The following is a 26,853-nucleotide window of genomic DNA, read 5'->3' on the forward strand; positions in this document are numbered from 1 at the left end:
ACAGAGGAGCCGTGGTTGGGGCATTGCCGCATTCTGGGCGCGTCGATCCCACCCCCGCAGACGAGGAGGGCCTCGGGTGATAGGTCAGGCCAGCCATGCAATTGGTCGAGGGGCATTATTAATGACAGCATCGCACGGAGCAAGACCGAGAATTGATTGACGAACAATGATAACATCGAGGGAAAGTTGCATCCTATCTACTGGAACAACAGATCTATGCAGAGTGCTAGCATGCCAGCGCAGAACAAAACAAAGATAGCTAATACTCCCTCTCGACCGTGGTCTCTTCATACATTCGCGGACTGTACTGTGCAAACTTGCTCCTCTGGCGAAGACTCTACCCGTAGTACCGGAAGACATACCTACAGCACCGGGCAGAAGATTATAGCGCCAGCCGCGAGGATAGACAACGCAATGTTTGTTCCTAAAACTCTGGCTGCCCGAAGCCCATCGACTCGCTGACTGAGGCAGGGATTCGGTAAACAGACACAGTAACGCAACGCTGTAGCCGCTTATTAGAGAGCAGGCAAAAACAATGGGCTGGGTGAAGAATAGCCTGAACGGTCGAAGGAGTCCTTCGCGCACGAAAATGCGAAGTTTGGTGACTTTGTCAGTGTGAACTGCTTGAAGGCTCATGCCCCTGTCACATGACGCAGCTTTTCAACGTCCCACGTCAGCAGCAACGCCGGACGACTCTCGGATCCCCAGCAGCAGAACCGAGAAGCACCCGTTACGATGCCGGATATATGAAACACCCATCTCTGATTTACCACCCCAAACGCGCCGTGATGAATCCGCTCATCACCGGTCCCATTGCAACCGCAAAGTTGGCGACCACCATGTACGCAAACACCAGCCAGATACGGTCAAGCGTGTTGAACATATCCTCGATACTGGCCGTGATGATAGCTGTTCGGACGGCTGAAACCAACCCTGTCAAGACTCGTCCTGCAACCGTTGCTCCCAATGAAGGTATAGCGGCAATCAAAAAACTGAAACCACTGAACAACCCGGTGCTGATAATATATAGCTTCTTGCGACTAAACGGATCGGAGTACGGTGGGAACACGACATTTCCGAAAGCTTGCGCCAAGGCGTATCTAAGCACCATAAGCATTCATCTTGTTGCTTCCCGAACAGCATAGTTGAGCCGACTTTGGCTCCGCCGCTCGCTGTCCGCGGACCTCTGTGCTTCAAAAGAGAAACGGCGAGAGGTAAGGGTTGACGAGACGCTAAAAGAGCGTCTGCTTCTCATTCAGCGGGCCAGTCTTTGAATGGGCCCATTGTTCAGCCCCCAAAGGACTTTTCTCTACCGAATAGCCTAGTGCGAACTTGGAATTGGAACAACATCGGAGTGCATTCCAGAGGGTAACCAGCAAGACACTCCGGCGATTGGAGTCGACGCGGCCTTCCTGCTTCAATCAAGATTATAACTGGGAGGGTTGGTCATGATTTTCAGCGATATGCATTCTGTTGCGGTTACAAGTCTCTAACATGTCCTCAGCGGTGCGCGGCGTCTCAAAGGAAGCAAGAAATCAAGCTCTGCGCAAACTTTCAAGCGGCGGCGTGAAAGCTTGACTAGTGTATTGGCAAATCCTTCGTTTACGTCGCCAAGTCAGGCCGTGGGCTTGCGGTGGGTCCGTTGAATTGCGTACATATTGATGTGTAAATATGTTCATATTCTTCTGGACTATAACTACAGTTTTTATGTAGTGTGCATGGCACTGAATGCAAACACTGCTGCTAGAAGGCAGGCCAAAGGCCAGCATACAAGAAGACAGCCTCTTCTCCAGATTGAAGAACAGGGTCCGACAATCTGATTTGATTATCAGATAATCAATCAGATAACGCCTGTCAGGCTCCACTCAGCGCTGGGCTCTATGGTTTTGGCCCGGACCACACGCCTGCTTGGGCAAGCTTGTGCGCCGCTAGCAAGCCGGCATCGCTTGTGTCAGTCGGCCGCCCAATTGCACTCCTGCGTGTTGCTCGTGAGGAAAACTCTTCATGCGCAGGTGCAGCCATCGGGAGTCGGCCGACGATACGTATACGCCGAGATACATCCTATGAGAACTCCTGAATGGAAGCCTTCCCTTCTCGAATCGTGCCACCGGTCTGAGATTGAGACGGCCCCACGGCTTCATTTACCTGCTTTCGCGTGGTAGAAAGTGGAGGATTCCGGCCCTTGTGTCCAGCGTCTCCATCGCATCGAGCTCTATGCGACTCTGCGCGCCGTTTTTCCGTCTGCGAGTCATACTGAGCGTGGCAATTGCCCCGTTGTCACAAACCTATATTTTCCTGCTTCCTCTGCTTGCTTCCTTTTTCAATTGCTCTTCACCTACTGCTCACTCAGCCTAATAGCCTCTCAAGTACGAAGTCTTCACGATGAGGTTCAGGCTTCCCCACAAGCGCGACGAACTGCCGGTCGACGCGGACAGCCAAAGACCGACAGATAATGAAGCCATTACAGAGAAAGAGGCCGGAGCCCTACCAACAGAGATCAACGCCAAGGAAGAAATCCAAGGTGACATCGTCAACGCGGACTTTCAGCATGGTGTCCAGGCCGCTCAGGCCATGACCCAGGTGTGGTCGTTCAGCCATATTGTCGCCGCTTATATTCTGTAAGTCCTCTGTATTCGAGTGCATCTCAACTTGGTGTACAGCCGAATGAAACTAACCATTCTAGGATTTGGATCATTCATTTCATCATGGCGTTCGCTTCAGGAATGATTTCGAACCTTACTCCCTTCGTCACGAGTTCTTTCGCAGAGCATTCTCTGACGGCTACAACCTCTATCATCTCGTCCTTGGCGGCCGGCTTGGTCAAGCTTCCATATGCGAAGTTGATGGATATTTGGGGCCGCCCTCAAAGTTTTGCAGTCATGGTAGGCAGCATGACTTTGGGCATGATCATGATGGCCGCGTGCAACAATGTGGAGACATACTGCGCCGCTCAGGTCTTCTACCAGATCGGATACACGGGGCTTGACTTCACAATGACCATCTTCATCGCGGATACTTCGAAACTCAAGAACAGAGCCTTCTGGATCGCATTCGTCGCTTCTCCCTACATCGCTACCGTCTGGGCCTATGGTCCTGCATCACAGAGCGCGCTCAACACAATCGGTTTCCGCTGGGGCTTTGGTGTTTGGGCCATAGTCATCCCGGTGGTTTCAGCGCCATTGTTCTTCCTGTTCTACTACAACCAACTCAAAGCCGAGAAGATGGGCCTAGTACCCAAGCATGAGTCCAACCGCACCACTCTCCAGTCTATCGTCCACTACGTGAACGAGTTCGACCTAATTGGTATCTTCATCTTCGCTCTTGGCATGGCGCTCTTCCTGCTCGCCTTCAACCTCTACACCAAGCAAGCCGATGAATGGCGCTCACCACTAATCATCTGCTTCCTGATCTTCGGCGGCCTTCTCATCATTGCCTTCATCCTCTACGAGAAGTACCTCGCCCCTGTAACCTTCATTCCATGGGAGCTGCTCAAGGACCGCACTGTCATCTTCACCTTCACCATGGCCGGCAGCCTCTACATCGCCTGGTACATCTGGGACAACTACTTCTACTCCATGCTGCTCGTCGTCTACAACCAAGACGTCACCAAAGCCTCCTACATCAGCAACATCTACACCGTCGGCTCCTCCTTCTGGTCAATAGTCATGGGCATCGTCATCCGCTACAACGGCCGTCTAAAGTGGCAAGCCCTCTACTTCGGTGTCCCCGTGACAATCCTCGGCGTCGCGCTGATGATCCACTTCCGCCACGCCGGCGTCGACATCGGCTACATCGTCATGTGCCAGATCTTCATCGCCTTTGGCGGCGGCACGCTCGTCATCTGCGAGCAAATGACCGTCATGGCCGTCTCGCGCCAGCAGGACATCCCCGCCATCCTCGCGGCAGAAAGCATGTTCATCAACATCGGCTCTGCTGTTGGTTCGTCCATTGCCGCCGCCATGTGGACCGGTATCTTCCCGGCCAAGTTGAAGGAGAACCTTCCTGCCGATGCCCAGTCTAACCTCGCCACGATCTACGGAGACGTCACGGCGCAGTACGGGTACCCGGTTGGAAGTCCCGAGCGCGTTGCCATCAACCTGTCGTACAGTCAGACGCAGCGGCTCATGCTGATTACAGCGACTTGTCTGTACTCCATCACGCTCGTCTCGGTGATGCTGTGGAAGGACGTTAACGTCAAGAACATCCACCAGGTAAAGGGCCGCGTTTTCTAAGAGGATCTTTGACTCGGCATGGATTATAAATATGGGAAAATACCCTGCAGTTCAATAGAAGCTGCTCGAACTTGGTAGCTTTCTGCGGATTTATATTTCAATGTGCCGTCCATCTACCCGGCGGTACGATATAGCCATAGTAAAATAATAATATCCGTTGCGAATTATAACATAGAGCCGGAACCTTGTTTCTGTAGACCTGGTCCTGCTCTCCGTAATATACGACTGCAATCAAGCTAGATTATCATATACTGCTTACATTTACAGCTGTGCAGCTGCTTACTGCTCCTTGTTCCAAAGCGAGCGTCTGTCCGAAGGACTGCAGATAGACCTCCCTGGGTCCACTTAATCTATTGAGACGGCAAATTCCTTACGCAGCTACGCTTGTCTCGCCTGTTTTTGTTTGAGATGTCATCTGATTTGCCAAATATCGTTTCACTGAATATCAAAATACAAACATGCGTTTCGTCATGAGACGTTCTGGGGATTAGGATAAGCTCGGGCTTCATTAACCACGAAAAGGCACTTTTGGAACGCTGCGACTGGGTACAGGCATAGGACTTGCTGCGCTCGAGATGTGGGTGTCAATAGCTGGAAGGTAGGGTTGCAAAAGTTCGATTCTGAAAAGCGTCCTCCGGTTCAAGAGACAAAAACGCAGGAAATTGGAAACGGAAGTAGAATCAATTGATATCCCTGATCACCAGTTTGCATCCTCAGATCCATTACCACTCTCAGGGTCCACAGAAGGTGTGCCATCTTGCTTCAGGAATCGAAACTGACATTTGCCGAGAGTAGGATGGTTCATCAACCATTCGAACACCACTGCGGCTGCCTTGACTGAAAGCATCTTTATCGAGACTTCGCCAACTCCAGGACCATCAACAATACTTTCGAGCTGTAGGGCATGCCTCTGGTACGGACTGGTCATGGCACGAGTGATCTCCATTTTGAGTGTAGGTCTGGGATGGAACATGCCTAGGATACGGGTATACCCTCCATGCATGATCGACTTCTGAATATCGGCGGGCATCGGGTAGGTTGGGGTGTGAACGGGAACGACCCTTCCAAATGGTAGAGTAACGGTTCTGTTGGCAGCGCCAGCCACGAAACGGGCAGCATCGTTCTCTGAAATGAAGGTGATCATGGCAGTGTTGTGGCCGGTGATGTTGCATGTATCCGCGAGGCGAGCACTATAAATCTCACCTACGACGAGCGGGAGGATGTTATTGAGAGTCTTATCCAACGGTATATCATCGATGCGTATGGTACGATAGACATTTTCGTCGGGCGCGGAGGGCATGTAGCGAAGGCCGTACTGGAAAATCCAGAGCTCGTCGTAGGGCTTGCGGTGGTCGAGCATGTTGATGCGATTGTTGAATGCGTCGAGCTCTTGTTCAGCGTCATCGAAAACACTGGTTCCTTTCAGAGACCAAGATATCTCTCCATACCACTTGACAGGCTTGATGGGTGCGTCCTTGGGCTTTGTGCTAGGAGGTAACGCATCGAGAGTGCGGCGCTGGGGTAGAGTACGCGGATTATGCTGGAGCGAGAGAGTAAAAGCGTCAGTAACTAGTGTTATTGTTTTAAGCTATGTGCCAGGACATACTTTGGGAGCCAATGCAGTAATTTTCAGGTTATCCACAAGACTGCCGAGCAAATCCTCCGGGCCATCAATGAGCATGTGGTGGTTCTCATTTTGGGAAGCCTTCTGATAGAGCGGCGATAATGGTTGAATTTGGATATCTTCTAGCCTGCTATCGAGGAGGTCCGCGGAGTACACTAGCGAGTTGAGTGCCATTTCGTCCTTCTCTGACTTCTCTTCAGCGCAACTGCGCCGGTCGCGGTCGTCTTGTCCAGTCTCTTGTCCAGGAAGTGAAGTGGTAGTGAGCGATAGAATACGTATGTGGATAAATACAGAGAATGCGCTGAGCATCAAAAAGATTGGGGTGATTATGGAGAGGAGGAAGATGGCGTAAGCGTTAAACTCTCCCTGAGGGGGATCTGAGACATGGCAAACTTCCCAATTGGGAAAGAGTGAGGACGCCCCGCAGGCCACAGCCGTGGCCATTGCAGCGGTTGCCTACGGCAATAGTAGAGAGCGATAATGAAGGATACGGAGTAAGAGGGAACGGTAGTAAGAGGGAACGGTAGTAAGAGGGAACGGTAGTAAGAGGGAACGGTAGTAAGAGGGAACGGTAGTAAGAGGGAACGGNGAGGGAACGGTAGTAAGAGGGAACGGTAGTAAGAGGGAACGGTAGTAAGAGGGAACGGTAGTAAGAGGGAACGGTAGTAAGAGGGAACGGTAGTAGAGAGCGATAGTGGAGGAAGATGGGAGAGGGAGATGGGAGAGGGAGATGGGAGAGGAAGATGGGAGAGGAAGATGGGAGAGGGAAAGGAAACTAGGAGTAAAGACAAGGTTGAATAGGCGAGGCTAAGAAGGCGAGGCTTAGATAGTTCTCAAGTTATGAACGTACATTGTCACAACTGTGAGTATACTGCACTCTGCAGTCAAGGGTGGAGGCTAGTAGGTTGAGACTTGTTTGAAGATGCAAAGGGAAAACCAGGTCAACTCAACGCAAGGCACAGGGCTATCAAACATGGAAGTGAAGTAAGTTTGATGAGAAGATTCTAATGAAGTGAGAGATGTCTTTCAGAGGTTGCAAACAGAGGCTCCGCAAAGCGTCCTAAAAATAAACGTCATGCATTGGTCAATCAAAATGCCATAGGTAAGTACAATAGAGCAGTCTCCCAAATCCAACACGCCTATACCAAATATTCGGTGTTGAAACACGAATTTAAAACAGTCTGACAATCTACCCAATGAACTCTCCCTGCGCAAGAGCGATCCACGGCAACTTCGTATCCCAAGATGTCTGCATCAACGTACGGGCATTGTGAATCTAGCGCTCGTATTAGCCGGTAATAGTAGTAGGTATAGGGGCAGCGTAACTCACCTGCTTCATTCCAGTCCCCTCCAGAACCTCTAACCGCTCCTTGATCTCAATCCTTTGCTCGGTATCTTGAGTTTCGCATCCTGCCGTGAATATCGGAAATAACACGCCTGCTTCCACGGTTGAGCCAGAACGAATTGCGGCTACCGACTGCATCAAGCCATTCAAGGCTTCGGTAACCGCCGGAGAGTCAGACGAACTGCCTAAGACCCTACGGTGAAGATGTAGCAAGCCAGCATATCGGAACGCATGATCGACGGCAATCATATCGGAAGACTCTGAGTCTCGATAGTGCCTTTCATAAGCGTAGGCGTGAGCATCAAGGGTCTCCCAGTCCAACAGCAACTCCTCAGCTTGCTGGACTAAATTTGTCGAGGGTTGCCATTCGGGTAAGAAGGCACCCATTTCGCCAAATCGCTCATTGTCACAGTGATTAACCAAGCCCCCAAGCTTCATCAAGAACAGACCAGTCCGAGGTGTAAATCCAGTAAAACAGTCCACCGCAAATTCGTCCCAGTCTTCAGCCGCCGTGCAAGTATTCAAGACAGAATAGTACGCCAGGAGGGGCGGTTGGTGGTGCCGGCACGAAAGCGCGCCTATTATGTCCAGATATCCAAGCCAGCGTGTGAGGAATGCTCCGGCGCGGTTGCCAGGGTAAGCGATCTCTGCTTGACGAGCTAGAAACAGGTCGCGGGCTAGTTTGAGGTGGCTTTGCCATGGTATTGGTACCTCGAAAGTGCTCGGAGAGACTATCTTCAGCGAGAGCAGCATGATTGCAGTTGCAAGATGACTGTCGGTGATTTTCTCGTTCTCCTCGAGGGCTACGCGCAGAGACGGGAAAACATTGCTCACCCAGTGCGCAATTCGATTTGCCGGCTCCGGATGGCCTAGAAACCTTGCCCGGTGGCTTGCCGAGTAGGCAAGCATCAAGTTAAGAAGATTTTCATCGCAGATTGCCACTTTTAAGTTAGTCTATGATAGAAAGCAGGAAGGGATGACATCTTACTGGAAGGCAGAACTGAGCTAAAAGGATTATCTTCACAGTCATGAGGCACCAGAACCTTTGCAGTGTGGTTGAGGAAATGGTGAAAGTACATCATGTTGATGGGATTCTTCAATAAAGAGTTCGGAAGCGGCGATAGATATCGAGGTATGTTGATGGCCACAGGTGACCCATAGTAGTTGTACTTGCGGTCACACTGCTCACGCTCTTGTCCCGTCATCAACGTTCCCGGGCTGGACACATTGCTCGCATTTCGTAACTGAATGGTCTCCAGGGCATCGCTAATATCAATTGCCGAGTGATCATCATTGTTTCCTAGATCCGCGTCCGGACGACCGCAATCCATACCGTAGTGGTCCATTACACTGGTGAGATAAGCCTGCCACTTCTCGGAACTTGTGAGGCTGCCAAGCTCGTCATATGTACGTCGACCGTTGCGAGCAAAGAAAGAATTCGACCTGCTATGTTTCATCTTGCTATAGCTAACGCCAGGAGAGCCATCCAGTATACCAGCCAAAGAGCCGTCTGGAGTGTCCTCCAAGTTTTGGGGTGTCCCAGATGCGAACAAACTCGTATCAAGTGAGTAAGGCGATAGGGCTCCGAATGAATCTGACGGGCTAGCGGTGGGGCATTCATCAACGCCCGCGACTCCCACATCAACTGGAGACGATCCGGAGCAGCTCTCGCCATCCGCCTGCTTAAATTCGTAATCCGGAACATCTAGCGCAGGTCGAACGAAGGATGTAGGTTGGGAGACTGGCCCCGAATGGAAGTTAAAGCTCAGCATTTCTGAGATGTTCATACCATTTTCTTCGGACGGTAGGTAAGGAGAAGCAAGTGAGGTCGGCATTAGGTTATCGGGGCTGTCCACTTTTGGAAGAGGGTCAGTCTCCTCTGCGGGAAGACTTGGCCAGGTAGTCATGTCCTGTCCTTGCGACAGGCCCATCTCTACTGGAGCTCTATCGGCTGTACGGCTGGGCGGATTAAGAGACTGGTCAGGGACGGTAGGAGAATCTTGGATATCATGTAACCTGCTAGGGTACGTTCTTCCTATGGTCATCTCCCCTGCATGCCCAATATCCCAGAACAGCATTTCCGCAGGTTGGGCCTGCGCAGCATTCTCCTTCATGTTATCAGACTCGAATTGTTGAGTTGGTTCGCTTGGTTGTGGATGAGGTAGGTCCGGAGGTGATAAAGGAAAGGAGAACGAGATGCTACTAGAGGGGCTTGAGGAGTCCACAGATGGTCTTTTTCTGGTCCTCCCGCCCCAGTTCAAGCGGAGGCTGTAATCGCATGGTTCGTTTTGGCGGCGGCAATTCAAGCACGCCGGCTTTTCCTCCCCACTACATCTGGGAGATCAGCTGAGCGACATGTAAGAAGCAGGGCATACAAACCATTTAATCTTCCGTGCCTTGCATGGCCTACTTGCTGTTATTGGCATACAGGAGCGTGAGGGGGGCAGCGAGGGTGTAAGCTTCACTCACCAGCAACCTTTGCGAGATCTCCGTTTAGGCTCGGGAGCTCCGGGCCTTCGAGGACGCGGCATTTGATGCTCAAATCAAAGGCGCCGGAGAATAGCGATGATTATTTGACGAACTAATGGTCCGGGGTGAGAGATAGTGCCAACTTAATCTGCGGAGTAAGATCGCCATGCAGCGCGGATATCTAGAGGCAATCTTCACAGGGCTGAATGGCGGAGTTCTTTTTCGTCTGCGAGTTGGGCGCTTGACCCAGGAAGACAGAAAACGATAGTCGATATCAATATAGTCACGTCTGTTATTCGTACTCATCGAGGTGCGGAATCTGGCAGCGCCAGCCAAGCAGTTGAGAGGATTATGGGTTATTCGATGGGTGATGGATGCTAAGATAGGATGACGATGATAAACGCTGTTTTACGTTTCTTGGGGCGAAGCGGAGAGAACGAGTCACGAGAAGCAGGTAATATTCCTATAGTAATCGATCCAGGCACAAGACTCAGCCGCCACCGTACTACTTGGTAGCTACAGCAGAGGCTCCTGTCCGTCAAGTTTCTGAAGGTGGAGGCCGGATGGAGCAGAGAACAGAGAGAGACAGCGGAAGCGGTGCAAGCAAGGAAGAAGCCGAAGAAAAGAAAGCAAAAAGAAGCAAAGTTGGGGGAAGCACTGCGATGCATCTGCATTGTTATCGCATCGGAACGCCTAGAGCAATCACAGCCCGCCATCCGAGGTGGAGACGGCTCGACCTGCCTCTTCGAGAGAGCTGACACCTCAGGCTGCTCCTGATAAGCCTGGGGGCCCGGGAATACTCAAACTCCGGACTCCGAAGCACCTGACATCAGACAAGGGTTCCTTGCTTTCTGCGCTTTCCGTGGGATCCTAAGAATTGGTTGCTGTTAATGGCATTTTGTAAGATAATTCTGATCTGCTTCTTCTATCTTGACTTATCTGCTGCTTGCGACAGTAGGCGTACCTAGGCGTTTAGACAGCCACTTATTCTTATTACTTTGTCTTATTGTTACACTGTTATCGCTACATATCTGCTTATCCTAGGCCTCTACTCCAATAACATCATGTCATCAATCACCAAAGTCCACCCATTGCAGCGGCTACCTAGCCCGTCGAGAGGCTTCTCAGCTTTGATACATGTATGTTTCTCTTGGGTTTTACACTGGGCCTCGATTTGACCGCTTCCGCAGGCATCCGGGCTAGCCAGCTTCATATGGTCTTTCAAGTAGTAAGTATATATTTTTGTACTACGGTCTGTAGCACAGCTTCAGGATTGTCCGACTAACATCCCTCTAGTATGAATGACAACCCTAATCACGCGTAAGCTTTTTCGAGTTCATGAGACCCAAGGTTCCCGTCAATTGACTTTCGGCTAGCAACGAAGCATATGGATGGCATTTCCAGTACCTGACCGTCCTCGGTCTCTCTTTGGCAACACTCACTTTCGCCGTCGGCCTACTAGCGGACATCACCTTGTCCGCGCGGCTGTTCTTGGTGAAGAACCTGCTGTCTGTCTGCAGCGCCCCTATGGAAGTTCTCATCAGCATCCTCTACTGGGGCCTTCGCTTGGTAAGCCCGTTCTCTCTTTCTGGCCACTTTTTACTGATCAGTTTATATAGATCGATGAGCGCCTGGTTGTTCCGGAGTGGGCTGTGATTCCCATGCATGCCGGTACGCCGTCTCTCTTCTATCTTTACCCTGCCAGTCCCTGTGGCTAAAGCCCTCATCAGATATCAGCTTTCATGCAATCCCCTCTATCGTCTTCCTAATCGATCTGCTCTTCCTCTCCCCGCCATGGACCATTACGATCGGCCCAGCCCTCGGCCTTTCCAGTGCAATCGCTGTCAGCTACTGGTTCTGGATTGAGCGCTGCTTCCAGTACAATGGATGGTACGCCTGTAACTCCTCCCGACAAGTGGACCAGTCTAATCAGTCAATCAGGTACCCCTACCCAATCTTCGAGCAGCTCCCCTTCGAAGGTCGTGTTGGGCTCTTTGCTCTAAGCGCCACGGTCATGGCTCTCAGCACGGCGACTCTCAAATGGCTCCACGGTCGTGTGAACGGCTTCGGAACACCCGTGAGCGCCAAGGCCCGACCTGGCTCTGTGAAGGCGAACGGTAACCTCTAAAGGGAGCGTCTTCTGTTACACGTTTGACTGAGATACAACGTTAGAGATATATTTGCTTAGATGATTACACTCTTGCTTCCGTTGCATCATATAGTCTGGCTAGTATGATGGCATTTTCAGAGTTGGTATACCATACAAGGTATCCACGCTTGTTGTTAATGGAATAGATAGACACTCAATTCAGTATGTATATTGCGATATGTCTTCAATATTTCAGAAACCGTCAAGCAGCATCCCTGGGCGCTGGCAGTATAAATCATCGAATAAGATGTAAGGATGTTGCGCAATTAGGGCTTATCTTTCCGCCAAAATCTTTTGCCGTTGACCTCGCTGCAATCCCAAGATTCTACATTAGTGTACCGTGTGCAGCGGTTCTGCCACGGTTACGTAGAGACGCCATGGTCACTTCAATCATCGATCATTCAACCAGCTCGCAACAATGAATTCGATCCCAGATGTATGCTTATGGCATATGATACCATGTTGTTTAGATTTTATGCCTAACAATATATAAGACGGCCCTAGGTTCCATGAAAATCCTCTTAAGTTATATGAACAAGTCCATTATAAGCGCTCAAAATCTTGCGTAGCAGTACAAAAGGTTAGAACCCTGGGATAGGAAATCCAAACGAGAGATGACCGGACGATGGTGAGGTAAAAGAGCCGGCCTTAAATTTTGATGTACATAGAAATCAATTATTTAATGAAGTTGCGCCTCTTGCGGTTGTACGCCCGCTGGTCCTTAAGCCATTGTCGGTAGCCCTGGACACTGCCAATCTTCTCGCCATAGTAGTCGGGTACGGGGTTCGTCATCGAGTTCGACGAAGGATCGACGCGGTACCGCTTGATTCGGTCGAAGAACTCTTTCTCTTTCTGCACAGGGTCAGGTCAGTCCTCATATTCCCATATTGTATTGGCCAAGTTAGGGCAGAGTCAAGAAAAAAAAACTTACCAGCAAGAAAGCCTTCTTGTAAGTCCGGTTGACAAGTCCCCAGATAGCATTGCCCAAGAATGGACCGATAAGCCATCCGACAGCGCCGCAGGCCGCCGTGGCCATTCCCATAACAACGAACGGATCCAAGCCCATGACTTGCGCACCTAGGTTCTCGATGTTCTGGCTGGAGAGAATCTGCACACCAACCACGGTGGTGGCTGCGGAGCTGACAATGGAGGAAGCAAGCGTGTACCGTCGGCGGGAAGCCCGGAGCTTGAAGTATGAGTTCCAGTCGAGTTTGGCGGCTTCCTCACGGGCGGAAGCGGAGGTAGTTGAGTTGGTGCGGACGGAGACTGTGCTGCTGGCATTGATGCATGGTGTTACAATCTGTGTTTGGCGACGAGCGGACGCGATCTGGAGTGTGGGAGAAGCTTTGGGAAGTCGGATTGTGGATGTGCTGGAAGGGCGTGCTTGGGTCTTGAGGGAGATGGTCTGATAGAACGAGGAGGTTTGGAACGCAATTGGGTTCAAGCTTGTGGATGGCACGCGAGCGCAAACAGCGGCGCTGCGCATCGAGTTGCCGAGGAGACTGGTATGCATTTTGGAGATTTCGGGGGATATCGAGGTAAAGTATTGAGTGTGTCAAGAGTCGCGGACTGAGCTGCAGGTGTTGTGAGCCTTTCGTCAGTTCCGGAGACTGGCTTGGCACATTATGTAAGCCAACATACCAAGGCACACAGTGACCTCATTCGCACCCTCATGTTTCTCATCTTTCTCTACCGCATCGAAGACAAGTCATCCTTTGCCATGTTGTTGAGTGCGCACTGATATTCATGAATGTGTCTCCTTTATTCTAAATGTGAACACCCTACTTCTAGTATAAGGCAACATCTATAACTTGGCTCTTCTCGTTAAGCTTCTTGCTTGGTCCCTCAAGACTCTCCTGAGGATTTTCCCTGATGCGCTTTTCGGTATCTCGTTTATGAACAGAACTCCGCCCCGGAGCTGCTTGTGGCGTGCAAGGTTTGACTTGACGTATTCCTGTAACTCTGCCTCGGAAACGCGTTTGCTGGCCTTGAGCACAACATATGCTCGCGGTAGCTCATTGCCCGGTGCCTCCGGGTCGGGTGCACCTACCACTGCGACATCTGCGACGCTGGGATGCGTGAGAAGGAATCCCTCTACTTCTACTGGCGAGACCTGCAGTCCTTTGTACTTTATGAGCTCCTAGGCGAGGGTTAGCTTGCCGATCTCATGGCTCGGCTGAAATGCTTGCCTTTTTCCGATCAACCATGATGATTTTCCCGTCTTTATACACCCCGATGTCTCCGGTCTTATACCAGCCATCGGGCGTGAAAGCGTCAGCGGTCGCCTCTGAGTTGTCAAAATATCCTTTCGTGATCATTGGGCCTTTGAGCAGGATCTCGCCCTCCACCCCGCCAGTAACGTCTCTCATACGTTCATCAACAAGCCGCAACCTCATATTTGGTAGTAACGGACTGATACTCCCCGTATTGTCCGACTGGCCCCAGGGCATGGTAGTCACGCTTCCAGTTGACTCGGTCATTCCCCAGCGCTGACTGATGGTGCATCCCAGCTTCTTTTCCGCTTGCGCTTGGAGCTCCAGGCTTAGAGGTGCTGCGCCTGACTCCGCCCGGATAAGCGTCTTGAAATGGTCTGTCGCGCGGCCACTCCGCACTATAGCGTGGTATACCGGTGGCGCCGTCGACAAGAAAGTCATCTGGTACTTCTTACAGTAGTCGATGAACTCATCGATATTGAACCTGGGCATCCAGTACACTGTTCCTCCAGCAACAGCTGGCGTGATGAAATACCCCAAGCACCCAGCAATATGAGCCGTCGGAAGATGACCGACCGTCCGATAGTGCACGTTCAAATGCGGCTTTCCTCGTTTAGAGTCCCGCAGTACCAATTGAGTGAACAGGGCCTCAGAGACGAGATTCATATGAGATAGCATGACCCCCTTGGGTGCTCCGGTCGTTCCAGACGAGTATAGCAGGCAAACGGTGGTATTCTCCAGCGACTCGATATTCGTGACCCGATCCCACTCCATCTCCACCGTTCCCTGTAAGTAGTTCCGTCCAGGATTATCTGCGGCGCATAAAGATCGCCGATGCCCCATACTATCCAGCACCAACACCCTCTCCGGCGGAATCCCGCAAGCTCGCGCAGCATTAAGGGCTTTGCTTCTGTTCTCCGAACACGTAACAACGACTTTGCTTTTCGACTGCCTCAGCTGGTTCGTAAGTTCTGGTACCGTCAACGCCGTCGATGCCGCCGCATAGACACCTCCAGCACCAATGATAGCACAGAAAACAGCCGGCAAGAGGACCTGATTCGAGGAGATGCACAAAACAGCATCCTTCCCGGGCCCATTTACGCCAATTCCGAATTGAGAACGGAATACGTGGGCAAGTCGCCTGATGATTGTTCGTGCCTGTGCTTTCGTAATGTGATTTGTGGCGTCTGCTGCTTCGGCATGGAGGATTGTTGATTCGGTTGTTAGGGAAAGGGGAGACTCTACGGATATCAGGGTCATGCCATTGGGAGCTCTGGGATCAGACATACCGAAGAGTAGGGTGAGTAAGTCGAGCCTGGGAAGGTCGTAGTCTTTTTCAGGTAGGTATTGCATTGTTGGATACTGCTTCGATCACTTTTTCGCGTACACCGTAGTCCGATTAGCCACTGTCGAATATAAACCTATTGAAGCCTCCTGGACGCGCTCAAATAAAGATTAGATCTCGGCTACCCCAACTTGCGGGGGATCCCGAGGTTCTTAGCTTTTGCGGGGTGGTCTCCGTCCTCCACTCCCAAAGATAGAAACTTAGTCCCACGATCTAGTCGATTTATGCTAAATATACTGGCTACGCGATGCGGTATGAAGTATATGTAACTCAATGGACAGCATAGCCATTATTCTGCATTATACAACCCACCTCAAGACCACACTATAGAGCTAGGTATAGGCCCGTAGTATATAGCCTTAAAACTCCATCCAACCCGACAGTCTACAATTTCGACTTCTTGACCCCACTCGGAGGATCAATGTTCACATCCGCCCACCAAGGGTAGCTCGCCGGCAGACTCTTATCCACATCCCCCACAAAATTAGGCTTCCTCTTCTCAAAGAACGCCGTGACGCCCTCCTTCTGGTCCCTATCGTTACAAGATCAGCATTGCAAATTGCCAATTCACAGAGGATCAACATACGGCGACGTAAACCGATGATAAATAACCTCACTCTCCAGCAAATGCGCCTCCTCCGCACTCTCCGGCCCACGCCACATAAGCTCACGGTTTAGCGCCGCCGCCTGCGGACTCACATTCTCCGCAATCTCAGACGCTAGAGCTAATGCACGCGGGAGAACCTGGCTTTGCTCAGGCATCGTCTCGGCGAAGAGACCTCCGAAATGCGGTGATGTGGATGGAAACACAGCGCCTGTGGAGACGAGGTAGTTGGCGCGCGAGTGCCCGATTAGTCGGGGGAGGAAGTACGACGAGCAAGACTCCATCGTTATGCCGCGTCGTGCGAAGACGAAGCCGTATTTGCTTGTTTCGTGGGCAATCCTGGTACCTGATCAGAAACAGCTGGCCGTGAAGGAAAGAGGTGGGTGTACCTAATCGCAGCAGGCAGAACCATCGTCATCCCAACTCCGACTGCTGAGCCTTGCATAGCGGCGATAGTGGGCTTGCGGCATCTGTGGATTGCGAGAGCTACACGGCCGCCACTATACCAAACAGTCAGCCAGACCCTAATCACTCCCGTCGCCACAGATCAAGCCCTAAGTGTTTTAGAGGACAAACCTATCTCGATGTTCCCTCGACCTCGGCTCGAGCGCCTTAAACCCAATTTCCAGATCCGCCCCAGCGCAGAAGGCCTTCCCGGCGCCCGTTAGAACCACAACCCTGACACGTTCGTCGCGGTCAAATAAGCCGAAGACCTTCTCTAGGTCCTCGGACATGGCCATCGTGAAGGCATTGCGCTTCTCCGGCCTGTTCAGCGTCACGATTACGATGGGGGTTGCGGTTGCAGAGCCCACGGGGTAATGCGAGACTTTGATGTGTTGGGTTGCGAGGGACTCGTAGGATGAGGGGATCTCGATGGCGGGTGGGGTGAAATACATGGTGGGTGGTTGTGATGTTGTTCTGTCAACGGGTTGGGTTTGCGATGATGAGGGTTATTCGAGAAAAGATTGACGGTCCCTCTGTCTCGGCTTCATGCTGGACGGTTGTCGGCTGAGTACAGCTGGTGGATTACTGATCTTGGTTGCGAGGCACAGTGAAGGGACCTCGGTATAACCGGCTAGATTTCCGCAGCTTACCCCGCAAATAATAATGCGGAGAGATCAGGCACTACTTGTTATCTAGATGCCACAGCGGCAGCCTGGCTAAAAAAGTAACCGACAAATTCAATTTGTACCTTATATATTCAATGAGCGAACGTAGTTGGGAAAGCGATAAAATCACACGATTCAAAGTCTGGCGGAAGGCCTGGGTTAGCCTTGAGACCGCGCTGTCGGCTTTCATTAAAGCTCAATAGTCGTCTCCGCGACTGATAACTTCCTTGTTCGACTCTCGCAACAAGACGGTCTATTAGGGTTAGCTGGTGTTGTGACAGCAGTCGGGGTTAGTGACGATCAGAAACATACATGTTCAAATTGCGCAGAGTACGAGCCCTTGACATCAACGAGAGGGGCATAAACATCGACAACTCCGTGCTGCACGAGAGTATTCATCTGGAGCCCTGTTAGCGACAGTAGTCATTGTAGGAGAACCGACATACGCCCGCTAAGTACCGCTGCAGACCCAGGCGGTCCAGCTGGCGGCGACAGAAGACGATGGTATCAAAGTTCTCGTTGATAGTCTTGTACAGGGACCTTGCGGAGGCCAGAGGCAACGACACCTGACTTGGCGCATCATACGACTTTCCATAGCCGTAGACGCCGACCTAGAAACAGTCAGATTAGAGTCCATTGACCGGTTGTTTCCACGTACGTCATCATGTATATAGCCTCGGCCAGTGCTTCCAAAGGTTTCGATGGCAAAGATTTCTCCTTCTTCCATCTTAGTCTGGTCCGAGTTCTTAACGAAGGGGATCGACTTTCCGCCATGGATGCGGTAATGCTGGATATTGTGGCCAGTGATGTTCCGAACTGCCTTGACGGGGAATGTCTTCCCTCCGATTTCGACTTCGTAGCTTTCCATAGCCTCTTGGATAGCTGCACTAACATCACTGATGCGAACATCAATTCCAGCGGTCTGTACAGTCAGTAATGCCTTGATTGACTTGTTCGGAGGCGTACCTTCAAGCCAGTATTAGTGGCGTCTTTGACCGCGGCTAGCAGATTGTCATAAACCGGATCAAAGCTCATCGTGAACGCACTGTCCACAATCCATCCATTGATGTGGACGCCAAAGTCGACTTTCATCACATCGCTCGACTTCAGGATAATATCCTTCTGTCCAGGATTAGGCGTGTAGTGCGCGACAACGTTGTTCAAAGACAGGCCAGTTGGGAAACCCAGTCCGGCCTTGAGGCTGTCGCCCGGTTCAAGACCAGCATGGCCCAGCAGCGCACGCACGCCATCGTCGATATCCTCGGCGATTTCCATCAGGCCCTGACCGGGCTTGACGTGCTCCTGCGTCCATTTCCTGACCTGGCGGTGGACCTCCGCAGCCTTTCGATAGTCGTTCAAGAACGCGTCGTCCTCGAGATGACGGCGGGACAAATAGCGCAATTCCTCGCCGGTAGTCCGTGAGGCGTTATCCACAATAGACTGATATTCCTGGACTTCGCCGACAGGGTATTTTCCCTGCGGGAAGAGCTGAGAGAGCGGGACTCGAGGAGGAGAAGATTGCTTGACGGCCTTCTTCTTGCTCTTCTTCTTCGACTTTCTTTTCTTTTTCTGGTTGCCAGTCGGGGTCGCGTTCGTTAGCGCGGTTTGATGCGCTTCGCCGTCCTCATCATCGTCGCTGTCGCCGATCGCACCGTCTCCATCCGTTGCGAGATGCACACCTCGTGGCATTCCACCAGAAGGGGACTCGATGGGAGCGGTTGTGTTTTCTGATCAAGTTAGCTTGAGATAAGGAACGGTTCTAAGGTAAATTACCTCGGCCATTGGGGCCATCTTTTTCGGGAGTCTTTGAGCCCATGGTGCCATGCGTAGACTGCTAATTGATCCTGGAGTCTAGGTGCTGAGATGATGAAAAGTGTGAGATACCAATGCTTGGCTTCTCCTCACCAGCACGTGACATGCCACAGGTACAAGCCCGGAGGCATCCCGAGAGCTTCACAAATTCGGCATACTTTTTATAGTAACAACCTCGTGATCATTATGTCAACTTTAATAAGGGTCCAAATGTGGCAAATGTCGCGGATTGATTCACTACCAAAGTCAAATCGGTCTACCGTACTCTGTATGCCTACGCTGGGGCACGGAAACCAATGCTTATTGGAGTAACGTTTATGTTCTTACAGCTCTACATGACAGCTCTGTATATAGAGTAGTCGGCAATGACCCATTGTAGTGACATACCCCATCTTGACGATTCCATCGGACCTACTCCGTAGTTTGGCGTTGTATCCCCAGAAGGCCTTGGCTTTGTGGACCATCCGGTGGCCTGACAACTGGAATCAAGGCTTGGCTTTGAAACAGCAAGGCTGAGCCTCAGACCGGGTCTTCGCAGTGGGGCAGGGTCAAGACCTTCGGATTTCCAAGAACTTGGCTGCTGTCCAAGAAGAACCATTGGACGAAAGTGCGATTATCGAAATTGTCTTAGCTGCTTCAGGGGTATTTGGGATACAAGGCGAGTTCGGATTGAGAGGAGTGAGGACAAAGCCGAAGCTCAAAGAGAAAGAAAGCATTGTCCAGGTCTTCAAGATCGCGATAACCCCACAGTCCACTCACACTGGGCCATTGTCCCTGATAAAACCGCCCGCCATCGGCCAATCACGGGTGGGACATGTCGGATCGCACCGACTTCGCTTCTGACACGCCTTTGGGGGCCTTTTTGGGCCAAGGGATTCAAGACCTTTGCCAGATGGGCGACCTTGACGACAGGTCTCAGATCATCGTCTTATAACCCCCAACCGACCCCTGTCATGCTCTCCAAGATGTTCACGCCGCAATGATTTTCTTTACCAGGAAGCAGAGGCTCTTCCTCGTCGGCTTTGCCGTCTTCTACCTCTTCCTCCTTATCGTCTACCGATTTCGTTCAGCTCGCGATCCGGGCTCCTTTTTCTTCCAGCCAGAGGAAGGCTACCGACCGGAGTACAGCATCAAAAGAATCGACGAGTCGTTGGAGTATCTCCGCCCGTACAATCAGTCGTTCAATGACCCCGCGCATCCTGCGAGAAACTTCACCACGTCCTCCGACAATGCCACGATCTGCGTCGGGATCGTGACGGTCAAGCGACCGCTCGAGCAGAAAATTTCCACCACCGTCGCTTCCATCCTCGATAACCTCTCCGAAAAGGAACGCGACACCCTCACCGTCCACGTCCTCTTCGCATTGACCTCCCCGGCCGACCACCCAGACTATAGCCAGCCGTGGCTGCCCAATGTCGTCGATCGCGTCCTCACGTACGATCAGTTCGATACCAAAATCTCGACCCTTCAGCGCCTCGAAGAGAAAAAGGATGTCAAGCGCAAGTCTATCATTGACTACCACCTGTCGCTGAAATCCTGCTATGAAGATACCCAAGCGCCATGGATAATGATGTTAGAGGACGACGTGGTTGCACAGCGTGGTTGGTACAACCATACCATGCAGAGTCTAAGCACTATCCAGTCATGGCGCGAACGCGGCTCCATTAAGAACTGGCTGTACGTGCGTCTCTTCTACACCGAGAAATTCCTCGGGTGGAACGACGAGAATTGGCTCTTCTACACTGCTTGGAGCGTCGGCATTGTCGCCATGGTTGCGGTCGTAAGCATCCAGGCTCGTCGCTCAATACGGTCGTTGCAGGGTACCTTGAACAACTCATTCATCGCCATTCTTTGTTTCGGTTGCGTTCCCCTGCTCATTATCCTATACTTCCTCGCGGGTCGCGTCACCATGTTACCCATGAGACCGGGCGTCCATCTCATGAATACCCATGGATGCTGCTCGCAGGCACTTATGTTCCCTCGAGAAAATGTCCCCGCGCTTCTTGAGTACTTGGAGAAAGCGCGGTATGCACGGCCTCTCGCAGTGGATAGCTTGATCGAGCGCATGGCGAACGCAAATGACCTCGATCGGTTGGCGATTGTACCATCTCAGATGCAGCACATCGGCGCTGCTTCGTTCAAGGAGAATAGGAAACAGTATCATCTGAAGGGGCCGCACCCGGTACAGGGCGCTCATGGGGTATGGAGTATGGAGTTTGAGAAGGCTTTTGAGCCATAATGTCCGCGTTACGTTATCTACAAAGCATGTCTGTACATATCGAGGCATAGATAAATCATGAAGTATATATTTCCGCTATGACCTGCTAATCCGAGTTGTGTAACCGACGGGTGCCTGATGGCTTGCTAGGATGGGCCCCATGGCCTCGTACCGACGTACCGTAGGTATTGCACTACCTGATCTACACGCTACAGCTCCAAGCTCCAAGCCTTGAGGGTGCGGTTGCGATTGGGGTTGAAGTTAGACTTGGCGGGAAGAATTAGGGCTTAGTTACAGGTTGCGGATTATAGAGATAACTCAACAAACTGGTTCATACCACAATTTCCCACGCTGTAGCGGAGCGAATAAGAGCAGACTAATCACCAATTAGTCCACCCCATCTGAACAGCCCGTGAATGAGCAGCCTGAGGGTTATCATCGAAGAGATCTGCCCTTTCGTCCAGCCATGCGCCTAGTGATGGTGGACGCTGGCTCAACTCAAACTGGGGAGATGTCACATGTGTGCCGGAATCCTTCGAGATTTCAGGCCTGATAAAATTTTTGGCTTGCTCTATGCTTTTGGAATGATTGCCCTCGTTGTCCGCGTCACTGACGATCTCATTGTCGTTCAGTTCGGGGAAAGCTTGCCACTAAAGCTCGATATCAAAAAAGACGCAAGAGATCCTTTTCTCATTGTCAAACCAGTTCGGAGCCTGGTCGGAACATACGAACAGAATACTTCGGCAGGGACGAATGAAGTTATCAGGAGTACACCATTTCAGGAAACTGTGTTGGCGGGTGTGTAAAGTCGCTATTCCTAACTTTCTGTTCAAATCCCTGCAGAAACTTAGAACCAGGCCGCACATCCCAAGCAGCGAGATAATGGGCTATGCAACCGTCTTTGCTTTCCCAAAGGACGAAGTAAACTTCAAGTCGGAATCCAAACCCGACATTCTCCATGGAGTCGCGAATGACTTTGTATAGCCCAGTGAATCCCCTTCTTTCAGGACCGGATATTGCATTTGGGTCGGTAAAGTATACCACCAAGGGGAAGGGAGCGGTGTACGGTAAGCTGGGAGGATGGGCGAATATGTTCTGAAAGACCATGAATGCATTGTTCCCTGCATGGTCAGTAAAGGGACCTGTGTGGAATTTAGCTTCGACACGATTTAATGTTTTTGTTTCAGAACCTGTTGATAGAGGTTCCAGGCTTCCAGCAAGCAGTTACGTCGTCTCTATCTGTCGAGGCGGGTACTCCATGTCTTGCGCCATAGGCATAGGCAGCGATGGAAACAGCAGTCCGAGGGTATACCCCGATCACCACTTTTACAGCCAACAGAGACATACAGCTGTGTTCTTCTGTTGCATATTTCCCAGAGGCCTGGATATGGTTTGAAACTTTTGCTTCTCGAGACTTCGTAATCATGCGTCTCCTAATCACGCGTCTCCACTGCATACTTGATCGAATTGTATAACGCCTAGCTGAATAATCATTCAAGATGAGTTCAGCGGATGGACTCGCGCCTCCAACACGGCTTGTGCCTCAGTGATCGTGAAGTTGAGGAAATTTGGACACCAAAAACCAATGTGGAGCACTAGAGTCTCAAGATTCTGGGGTAAGGTATCTTTCAATCGGAATGGTGCTAGCTCTTTAGTCTTCCCACCAAGAAGAATCTCTAGTTGGGTGTCAAGGCGTTTAAGACGCCGAATGGATTTGAGTAAGCCGTCTCGAAACGGCTTAGAACAGTCTCATTTTCGTAGGGAACCCTAGTAAGAACGGCCGTAAGGCTGAACAGTAAGGTTATTGTCTCGATCTGCCCCGCGGCACCCGAGGCCCGAGCTGTTCACGAAGGGGCGGGCACCCTGAGAACGGTGAGATCAGGCAGATTCTGCAGAAGCAAGGCCAGTAAAGCCAGCGCAGCTGCGCAAGAGGACAAGAATCTTGGATGAGGTGATTCAGTGTTACTGTTGGCGTTGGGCTGATGGAGCAGAGCATTCTTGGCTGCCGAGTCATTCATGGTTCAGAATTTTCTGTGGTCGCCACTGCCATTTGAGCACGGGCTCTCCCATCGCATCATCATAGAATAATGAAAGCGGCCGGCCCCTCCCAAGCAAGCCCAGTCTCAATACCACCTCCGGCTCTTTGTTCACATCTTCTCGCATATATTGCCTCGTTGCCGCCCCTCAGCTGAGCGAAAACTCTGCATCGCATAGCGATTTGCGACTCATCGTCTCATTCAAACGCTCCTCCGCGCTCCCGAACACGAACAACCCGCGTCGCATACCCCACCAAGTCATAATGGCTCGAAACATTTCCCACGGCCGCGGCGGCGCTGGTGAGTCTCCCATTTACCGAGAAATCCTCTTGTCTCTTTGATCCCTGTATACTCTGAGCAAAGCGTCTGACATCCGCACCCAGGAAACATCTTCTCCGGCGAAGCCCGCAAGACGACCCCGCAGGACCTCGTCACACCCACCATCAAGCAAGAAGTCTACACAACCGGCCGCGGCGGCTCAGGAAACATGGTGCACAACGACCCCGACCGTCCCGAGCTCGCGCGCGAAAGCCAGGACGTCGAGGCGCCACCAATGCGCGTCCAGGAAGCGCCGCACCATACCGGTCGTGGTACGTCTGCCCCAACAATGTTCATAGAGGTCGCCGTTGCTAACGTGCTCCGTTCCAAACAGGCGGAATTGCCAACCAGTACATTCCCAGTGCGGAAGAGGAGAGGAAGGCGCGCGAGGACGAGGAGCAGTTGCGTCGGGTGGTTACGTCGAAGTCGGTGCGTGAACCGCGGGATATCGAGGAGGGAAACGCGAAGGCCGAGGGCTCGCCGTCGAACTGATTGGGTGATTTGTTTCTTGGTTTATTTTCTGGGATTGATACCACTGCTGTCTTCGGTTTGGCTTAGTTTTGTGTTGTTTCTGGTGGGTTGGGTTTATCTTTCTTTGCTGGGATATACTGCCCTGCCCATATCTTGTTTACCTTGCTCCGCTCCCCTTATGCTGGGCACGCATGCACTATTAATATTGCTTTTCTCATTGCTCTGGGAGAATCCCAGGCCGTTTGATCGAAGTATTTTGGTGGGCTGTCGAAGTTATGGCTGTCTCTTATCCCTCCGCTTGAGTCGGTCGTTGTCGATAGACACACACTGTTATAATCTTCGCCAAAATATCTCAACATTCGCTGTCTCAGCTTTTAATGCCTTTGAAAATATCACTGCAGTGGCGATTGAGGGGATTCCTCCAATATATTTGAGTTGCCCTCCAATAGCACTATCGTGATGCCTCCAATGAAAGCCCGCGGCCTTATCAGAGTAGCATAATTACTTCTTCCAAGGACCCCCCTCGTACCGGTGACGAATGCTTATGCTCTCAAGGATTTTTCTTGATTATTCCTAATTCTTCAGACTAGTCTATTTACAGTGAAGTTACCAGGAAGCTTTAAAATTCAGCTGAAGAGATGTGGAGATGTTAGAGTACGTTTGATTCGTGTACTTCGTGTCTCAGTCGCTTGTTTGCCTGCAAGTCTATGTATGCAGTCCGCCAGATAGAGGCAATGCACTGGATTCTTCAGGCGAAGTTCTACCTACTGCTGCATATGCAGGTAGATAGCAAATAATTCTGGTCGTGTCGAGGAATCGGATGAGGGGAGGCCTGAAGACCTGAGACAGAAAATTGAGAACTCAAGAACCAGCCATCCCATTGCACTTGCAGTTTTTGAGGTTTTGAGCCCGACTCGAATGACTCGAACAACGAAGTAGATAAGCAGCTGACAGATCCATGTCGGGACTCCAAAGCTCATTTACTGTTTTGGTGCGTTTTCCCCTGATCGAGGTACTTGTTTCGAGCTTCGGGCATGACTGGCTGCCGATGTTTGCTTTGGTGGATCGTTGTGAAGAATCGCCGACGCCGCTCGCTTCATCGGGTGCAGAATCCCGTTACTCATTTCGTTGGTCTGCGTCTGGGACGGAGTACACAGCTGACGTGAGTTGATTCGCCGCGTTGCAGAGGTCACGTAGTGTGGTGCGTGGGCTCAGACTAAAAGTTCAGGGCCTCTAAGTGTACCGCGGCATAGAAGGTCCGGGATTGGGTACCCATGAAGGGCTTCCTTTTGAGTGTCATTGATGAACGGCTATTCGGCGCTCTCACGCCGGAGGGATATAGTAGCCAGTGGCATCAAGCACCCAGGTGATGGAGTTTCTCCAGTTGGCATCCAAATGTTGGCCGATTTCCTGAATCAGTCGGAGGCCCCATTCGCCCATCCACCAGTGCCGCCGTAGGAAATGGAGGATCACGGCATAATGGGCGAGAATCACAAGAGCGAAGGGTTCGCGCTGTTGGTAGAGCTCGATGTACTTCTCTGGCACTTGAAAGATCCACTGGAAGGCAACAATCATGGTTTCGCCGCCCCTTGACACCTTGTCCAGCGAGCAACTCAAATGCTTGATAGTAGCGTCGTAGAGATCCTTGTCGTGATGAGGGCTCTGGCGCGCTAGGTTTACGTTCAGTTGGTTCAGAGACATTATCGCCAGCCGAGAGGTATCAGGCATCTTTGGCTGCGCCTTGTCGTACTGGAGCAATGGCTTGAGCTCGCCGTTCCCTACCCAGTCGGTGATATCAGATAGAATGCCCCTCGACTTTCTTGTTGATACGAAGACGCCGTAAAGCTCGTCCACGGGATTCTGTCCTAGAGTCTGTCCTCTGATCTCTGGAAGGGCGAATGAAAATATCATCATAATGTTCGACAGTGTAAAGACGGCACTCGAGTGGTGCTGCTTCAGCTTTCCTGTTATCTTCGTCAGGCCGAGAATGGCCTGTTTTTGATGCGCTTTTGATGTTCGAATGTATTGCTCTTTTAAGTCGCCATCGCAGGTAACCGCGAGGTGGAGTGCGGAAAGCGCCAGAATCCCATGCATCAGGAACGGATGGCGCATTGCCTCCCGGGGAACGACGGCCTGCCAAATACTTTCGACGGAGCTGTTTCGAGAGACGGATCGATATGTTGTAGTACACCATTGCATCATCAATTCGAGGTCTTCGATATTGAGCTCCTTGTCTGGAAGCGCGGAAACGGAAGGCTCCATAAGATCTTGGTATTGGACTATGAACGCGGGATCAACAGCGGAGGGCGAGGTTTTGACTGAACGAGAGAGGGACGCCGTGGAGGAACGGGATTTGGTCTTAGGCCATGGCAGCGAGGAGGCGCGAGTCAGATACTCGCACCCTTGGTTGCGACTGAGGCAGGAGGCGCATTGAGAGTGTTCTTTTCCACACTGGGCCAAACATCGTTAGCACATACGCCGAATCATTAACGAACGGTAATTTTTGCTGCAAGTGGGCCAAGGAAATCGCATATGCAGGCAGTAAAAAACAGTGGGATGCCTTTTCGCGCCGTGGCAAGGACCCGAACCTGGGTAGGAGAGGAGACCAACCTTGATTCGCCGACCTCTGCACTCCAAGCATCCATGCCGAGCGCTGGCCCTGTAGCTCCGCTGAGATGGCATGCTTGCGGATTGTTCAACCGAGTACTCCGTACAAACAACGCGATTGAGGTCTTATGCAATAGCGGTTCTCATTGACACGGTCATGACCTCCAGCAATGACATTGTCCAGACCTTGGCAAGAAAACGGTGATTGTCGGATAAATGCAAAGCGCCTGCGACTGACAGGCCTTTAATCTATTTAACTTCCCCCCAACTTTTAACCCTCGCCGGAGTGGACACCAGCTAA

The 26,853-nt window shown here is 51.4% G+C and overlaps 12 protein-coding genes across 12 annotated transcripts; 5 read left to right on the plus strand and 7 right to left on the minus strand.

Annotated features, from left to right (window-relative positions):
- Positions 1 to 647: 647 nt before the first annotated feature.
- On the plus strand, positions 648 to 1,145 carry DSM5745_08213 (uncharacterized protein; the record flags this gene model as incomplete). Its single annotated transcript, XM_026750229.1, has 1 exon — positions 648 to 1,145. One exon carries the CDS (start codon positions 648 to 650, stop codon positions 1,143 to 1,145), a length of 498 nt encoding a protein of 165 aa, XP_026601233.1.
- A 1,237-nt stretch (positions 1,146 to 2,382) lies between these two features.
- On the plus strand, positions 2,383 to 4,232 carry DSM5745_08214 (uncharacterized protein; the record flags this gene model as incomplete). Its single annotated transcript, XM_026750230.1, has 2 exons — positions 2,383 to 2,618; positions 2,684 to 4,232. 2 exons carry the CDS (start codon positions 2,383 to 2,385, stop codon positions 4,230 to 4,232), a joined length of 1,785 nt encoding a protein of 594 aa, XP_026601234.1.
- Positions 4,233 to 4,929: 697 nt separating this feature from the next.
- DSM5745_08215 (uncharacterized protein) lies at positions 4,930 to 6,300 on the minus strand (the record flags this gene model as incomplete). Its single annotated transcript, XM_026750231.1, has 2 exons — positions 4,930 to 5,772; positions 5,839 to 6,300. 2 exons carry the CDS (start codon positions 6,298 to 6,300, stop codon positions 4,930 to 4,932), a joined length of 1,305 nt encoding a protein of 434 aa, XP_026601235.1.
- Positions 6,301 to 7,045: 745 nt separating this feature from the next.
- Positions 7,046 to 9,315, minus strand: DSM5745_08216 (fungal specific transcription factor domain-containing protein; the record flags this gene model as incomplete). The annotated part of the gene is made up of 3 exons (XM_026750232.1): positions 7,046 to 7,132; positions 7,187 to 8,142; positions 8,190 to 9,315. The coding sequence occupies 3 exons, from the start codon at positions 9,313 to 9,315 to the stop codon at positions 7,046 to 7,048; spliced, it is 2,169 nt and encodes a 722-aa protein (XP_026601236.1).
- A 1,419-nt stretch (positions 9,316 to 10,734) lies between these two features.
- DSM5745_08217 (putative integral membrane protein) lies at positions 10,735 to 11,798 on the plus strand (the record flags this gene model as incomplete). The annotated part of the gene is made up of 7 exons (XM_026750233.1): positions 10,735 to 10,809; positions 10,861 to 10,898; positions 10,967 to 10,990; positions 11,047 to 11,239; positions 11,290 to 11,341; positions 11,401 to 11,560; positions 11,612 to 11,798. 7 exons carry the CDS (start codon positions 10,735 to 10,737, stop codon positions 11,796 to 11,798), a joined length of 729 nt encoding a protein of 242 aa, XP_026601237.1.
- Positions 11,799 to 12,494: 696 nt separating this feature from the next.
- DSM5745_08218 (presequence translocated-associated motor subunit PAM17) lies at positions 12,495 to 13,332 on the minus strand (the record flags this gene model as incomplete). The annotated part of the gene is made up of 2 exons (XM_026750234.1): positions 12,495 to 12,671; positions 12,751 to 13,332. 2 exons carry the CDS (start codon positions 13,330 to 13,332, stop codon positions 12,495 to 12,497), a joined length of 759 nt encoding a protein of 252 aa, XP_026601238.1.
- A 291-nt stretch (positions 13,333 to 13,623) lies between these two features.
- On the minus strand, positions 13,624 to 15,385 carry DSM5745_08219 (acyl--CoA ligase; the record flags this gene model as incomplete). The annotated part of the gene is made up of 3 exons (XM_026750235.1): positions 13,624 to 13,959; positions 14,024 to 15,273; positions 15,322 to 15,385. 3 exons carry the CDS (start codon positions 15,383 to 15,385, stop codon positions 13,624 to 13,626), a joined length of 1,650 nt encoding a protein of 549 aa, XP_026601239.1.
- Positions 15,386 to 15,761: 376 nt separating this feature from the next.
- DSM5745_08220 (enoyl-CoA hydratase/isomerase family protein) lies at positions 15,762 to 16,877 on the minus strand (the record flags this gene model as incomplete). The annotated part of the gene is made up of 4 exons (XM_026750236.1): positions 15,762 to 15,909; positions 15,964 to 16,320; positions 16,371 to 16,481; positions 16,558 to 16,877. The coding sequence occupies 4 exons, from the start codon at positions 16,875 to 16,877 to the stop codon at positions 15,762 to 15,764; spliced, it is 936 nt and encodes a 311-aa protein (XP_026601240.1).
- A 409-nt stretch (positions 16,878 to 17,286) lies between these two features.
- On the minus strand, positions 17,287 to 18,906 carry DSM5745_08221 (Methionine aminopeptidase 2-2; the record flags this gene model as incomplete). Its single annotated transcript, XM_026750237.1, has 6 exons — positions 17,287 to 17,343; positions 17,403 to 17,489; positions 17,537 to 17,701; positions 17,749 to 18,012; positions 18,057 to 18,817; positions 18,864 to 18,906. The coding sequence occupies 6 exons, from the start codon at positions 18,904 to 18,906 to the stop codon at positions 17,287 to 17,289; spliced, it is 1,377 nt and encodes a 458-aa protein (XP_026601241.1).
- A 975-nt stretch (positions 18,907 to 19,881) lies between these two features.
- DSM5745_08222 (uncharacterized protein) lies at positions 19,882 to 21,141 on the plus strand (the record flags this gene model as incomplete). Its single annotated transcript, XM_026750238.1, has 1 exon — positions 19,882 to 21,141. One exon carries the CDS (start codon positions 19,882 to 19,884, stop codon positions 21,139 to 21,141), a length of 1,260 nt encoding a protein of 419 aa, XP_026601242.1.
- Positions 21,142 to 23,419: 2,278 nt separating this feature from the next.
- On the plus strand, positions 23,420 to 23,966 carry DSM5745_08223 (DUF3602 domain-containing protein; the record flags this gene model as incomplete). Its single annotated transcript, XM_026750239.1, has 3 exons — positions 23,420 to 23,456; positions 23,540 to 23,746; positions 23,809 to 23,966. The coding sequence occupies 3 exons, from the start codon at positions 23,420 to 23,422 to the stop codon at positions 23,964 to 23,966; spliced, it is 402 nt and encodes a 133-aa protein (XP_026601243.1).
- Positions 23,967 to 25,268: 1,302 nt separating this feature from the next.
- Positions 25,269 to 26,207, minus strand: DSM5745_08224 (uncharacterized protein; the record flags this gene model as incomplete). The annotated part of the gene is made up of 1 exon (XM_026750240.1): positions 25,269 to 26,207. One exon carries the CDS (start codon positions 26,205 to 26,207, stop codon positions 25,269 to 25,271), a length of 939 nt encoding a protein of 312 aa, XP_026601244.1.
- Between the last annotated feature and the right edge of the window lie 646 nt (positions 26,208 to 26,853).

This window comes from Aspergillus mulundensis (assembly GCF_003369625.1).
Source record: "Aspergillus mulundensis strain DSM 5745 chromosome Unknown scaffold_9, whole genome shotgun sequence".
Classification (NCBI taxonomy): domain Eukaryota; kingdom Fungi; phylum Ascomycota; class Eurotiomycetes; order Eurotiales; family Aspergillaceae; genus Aspergillus; species Aspergillus mulundensis.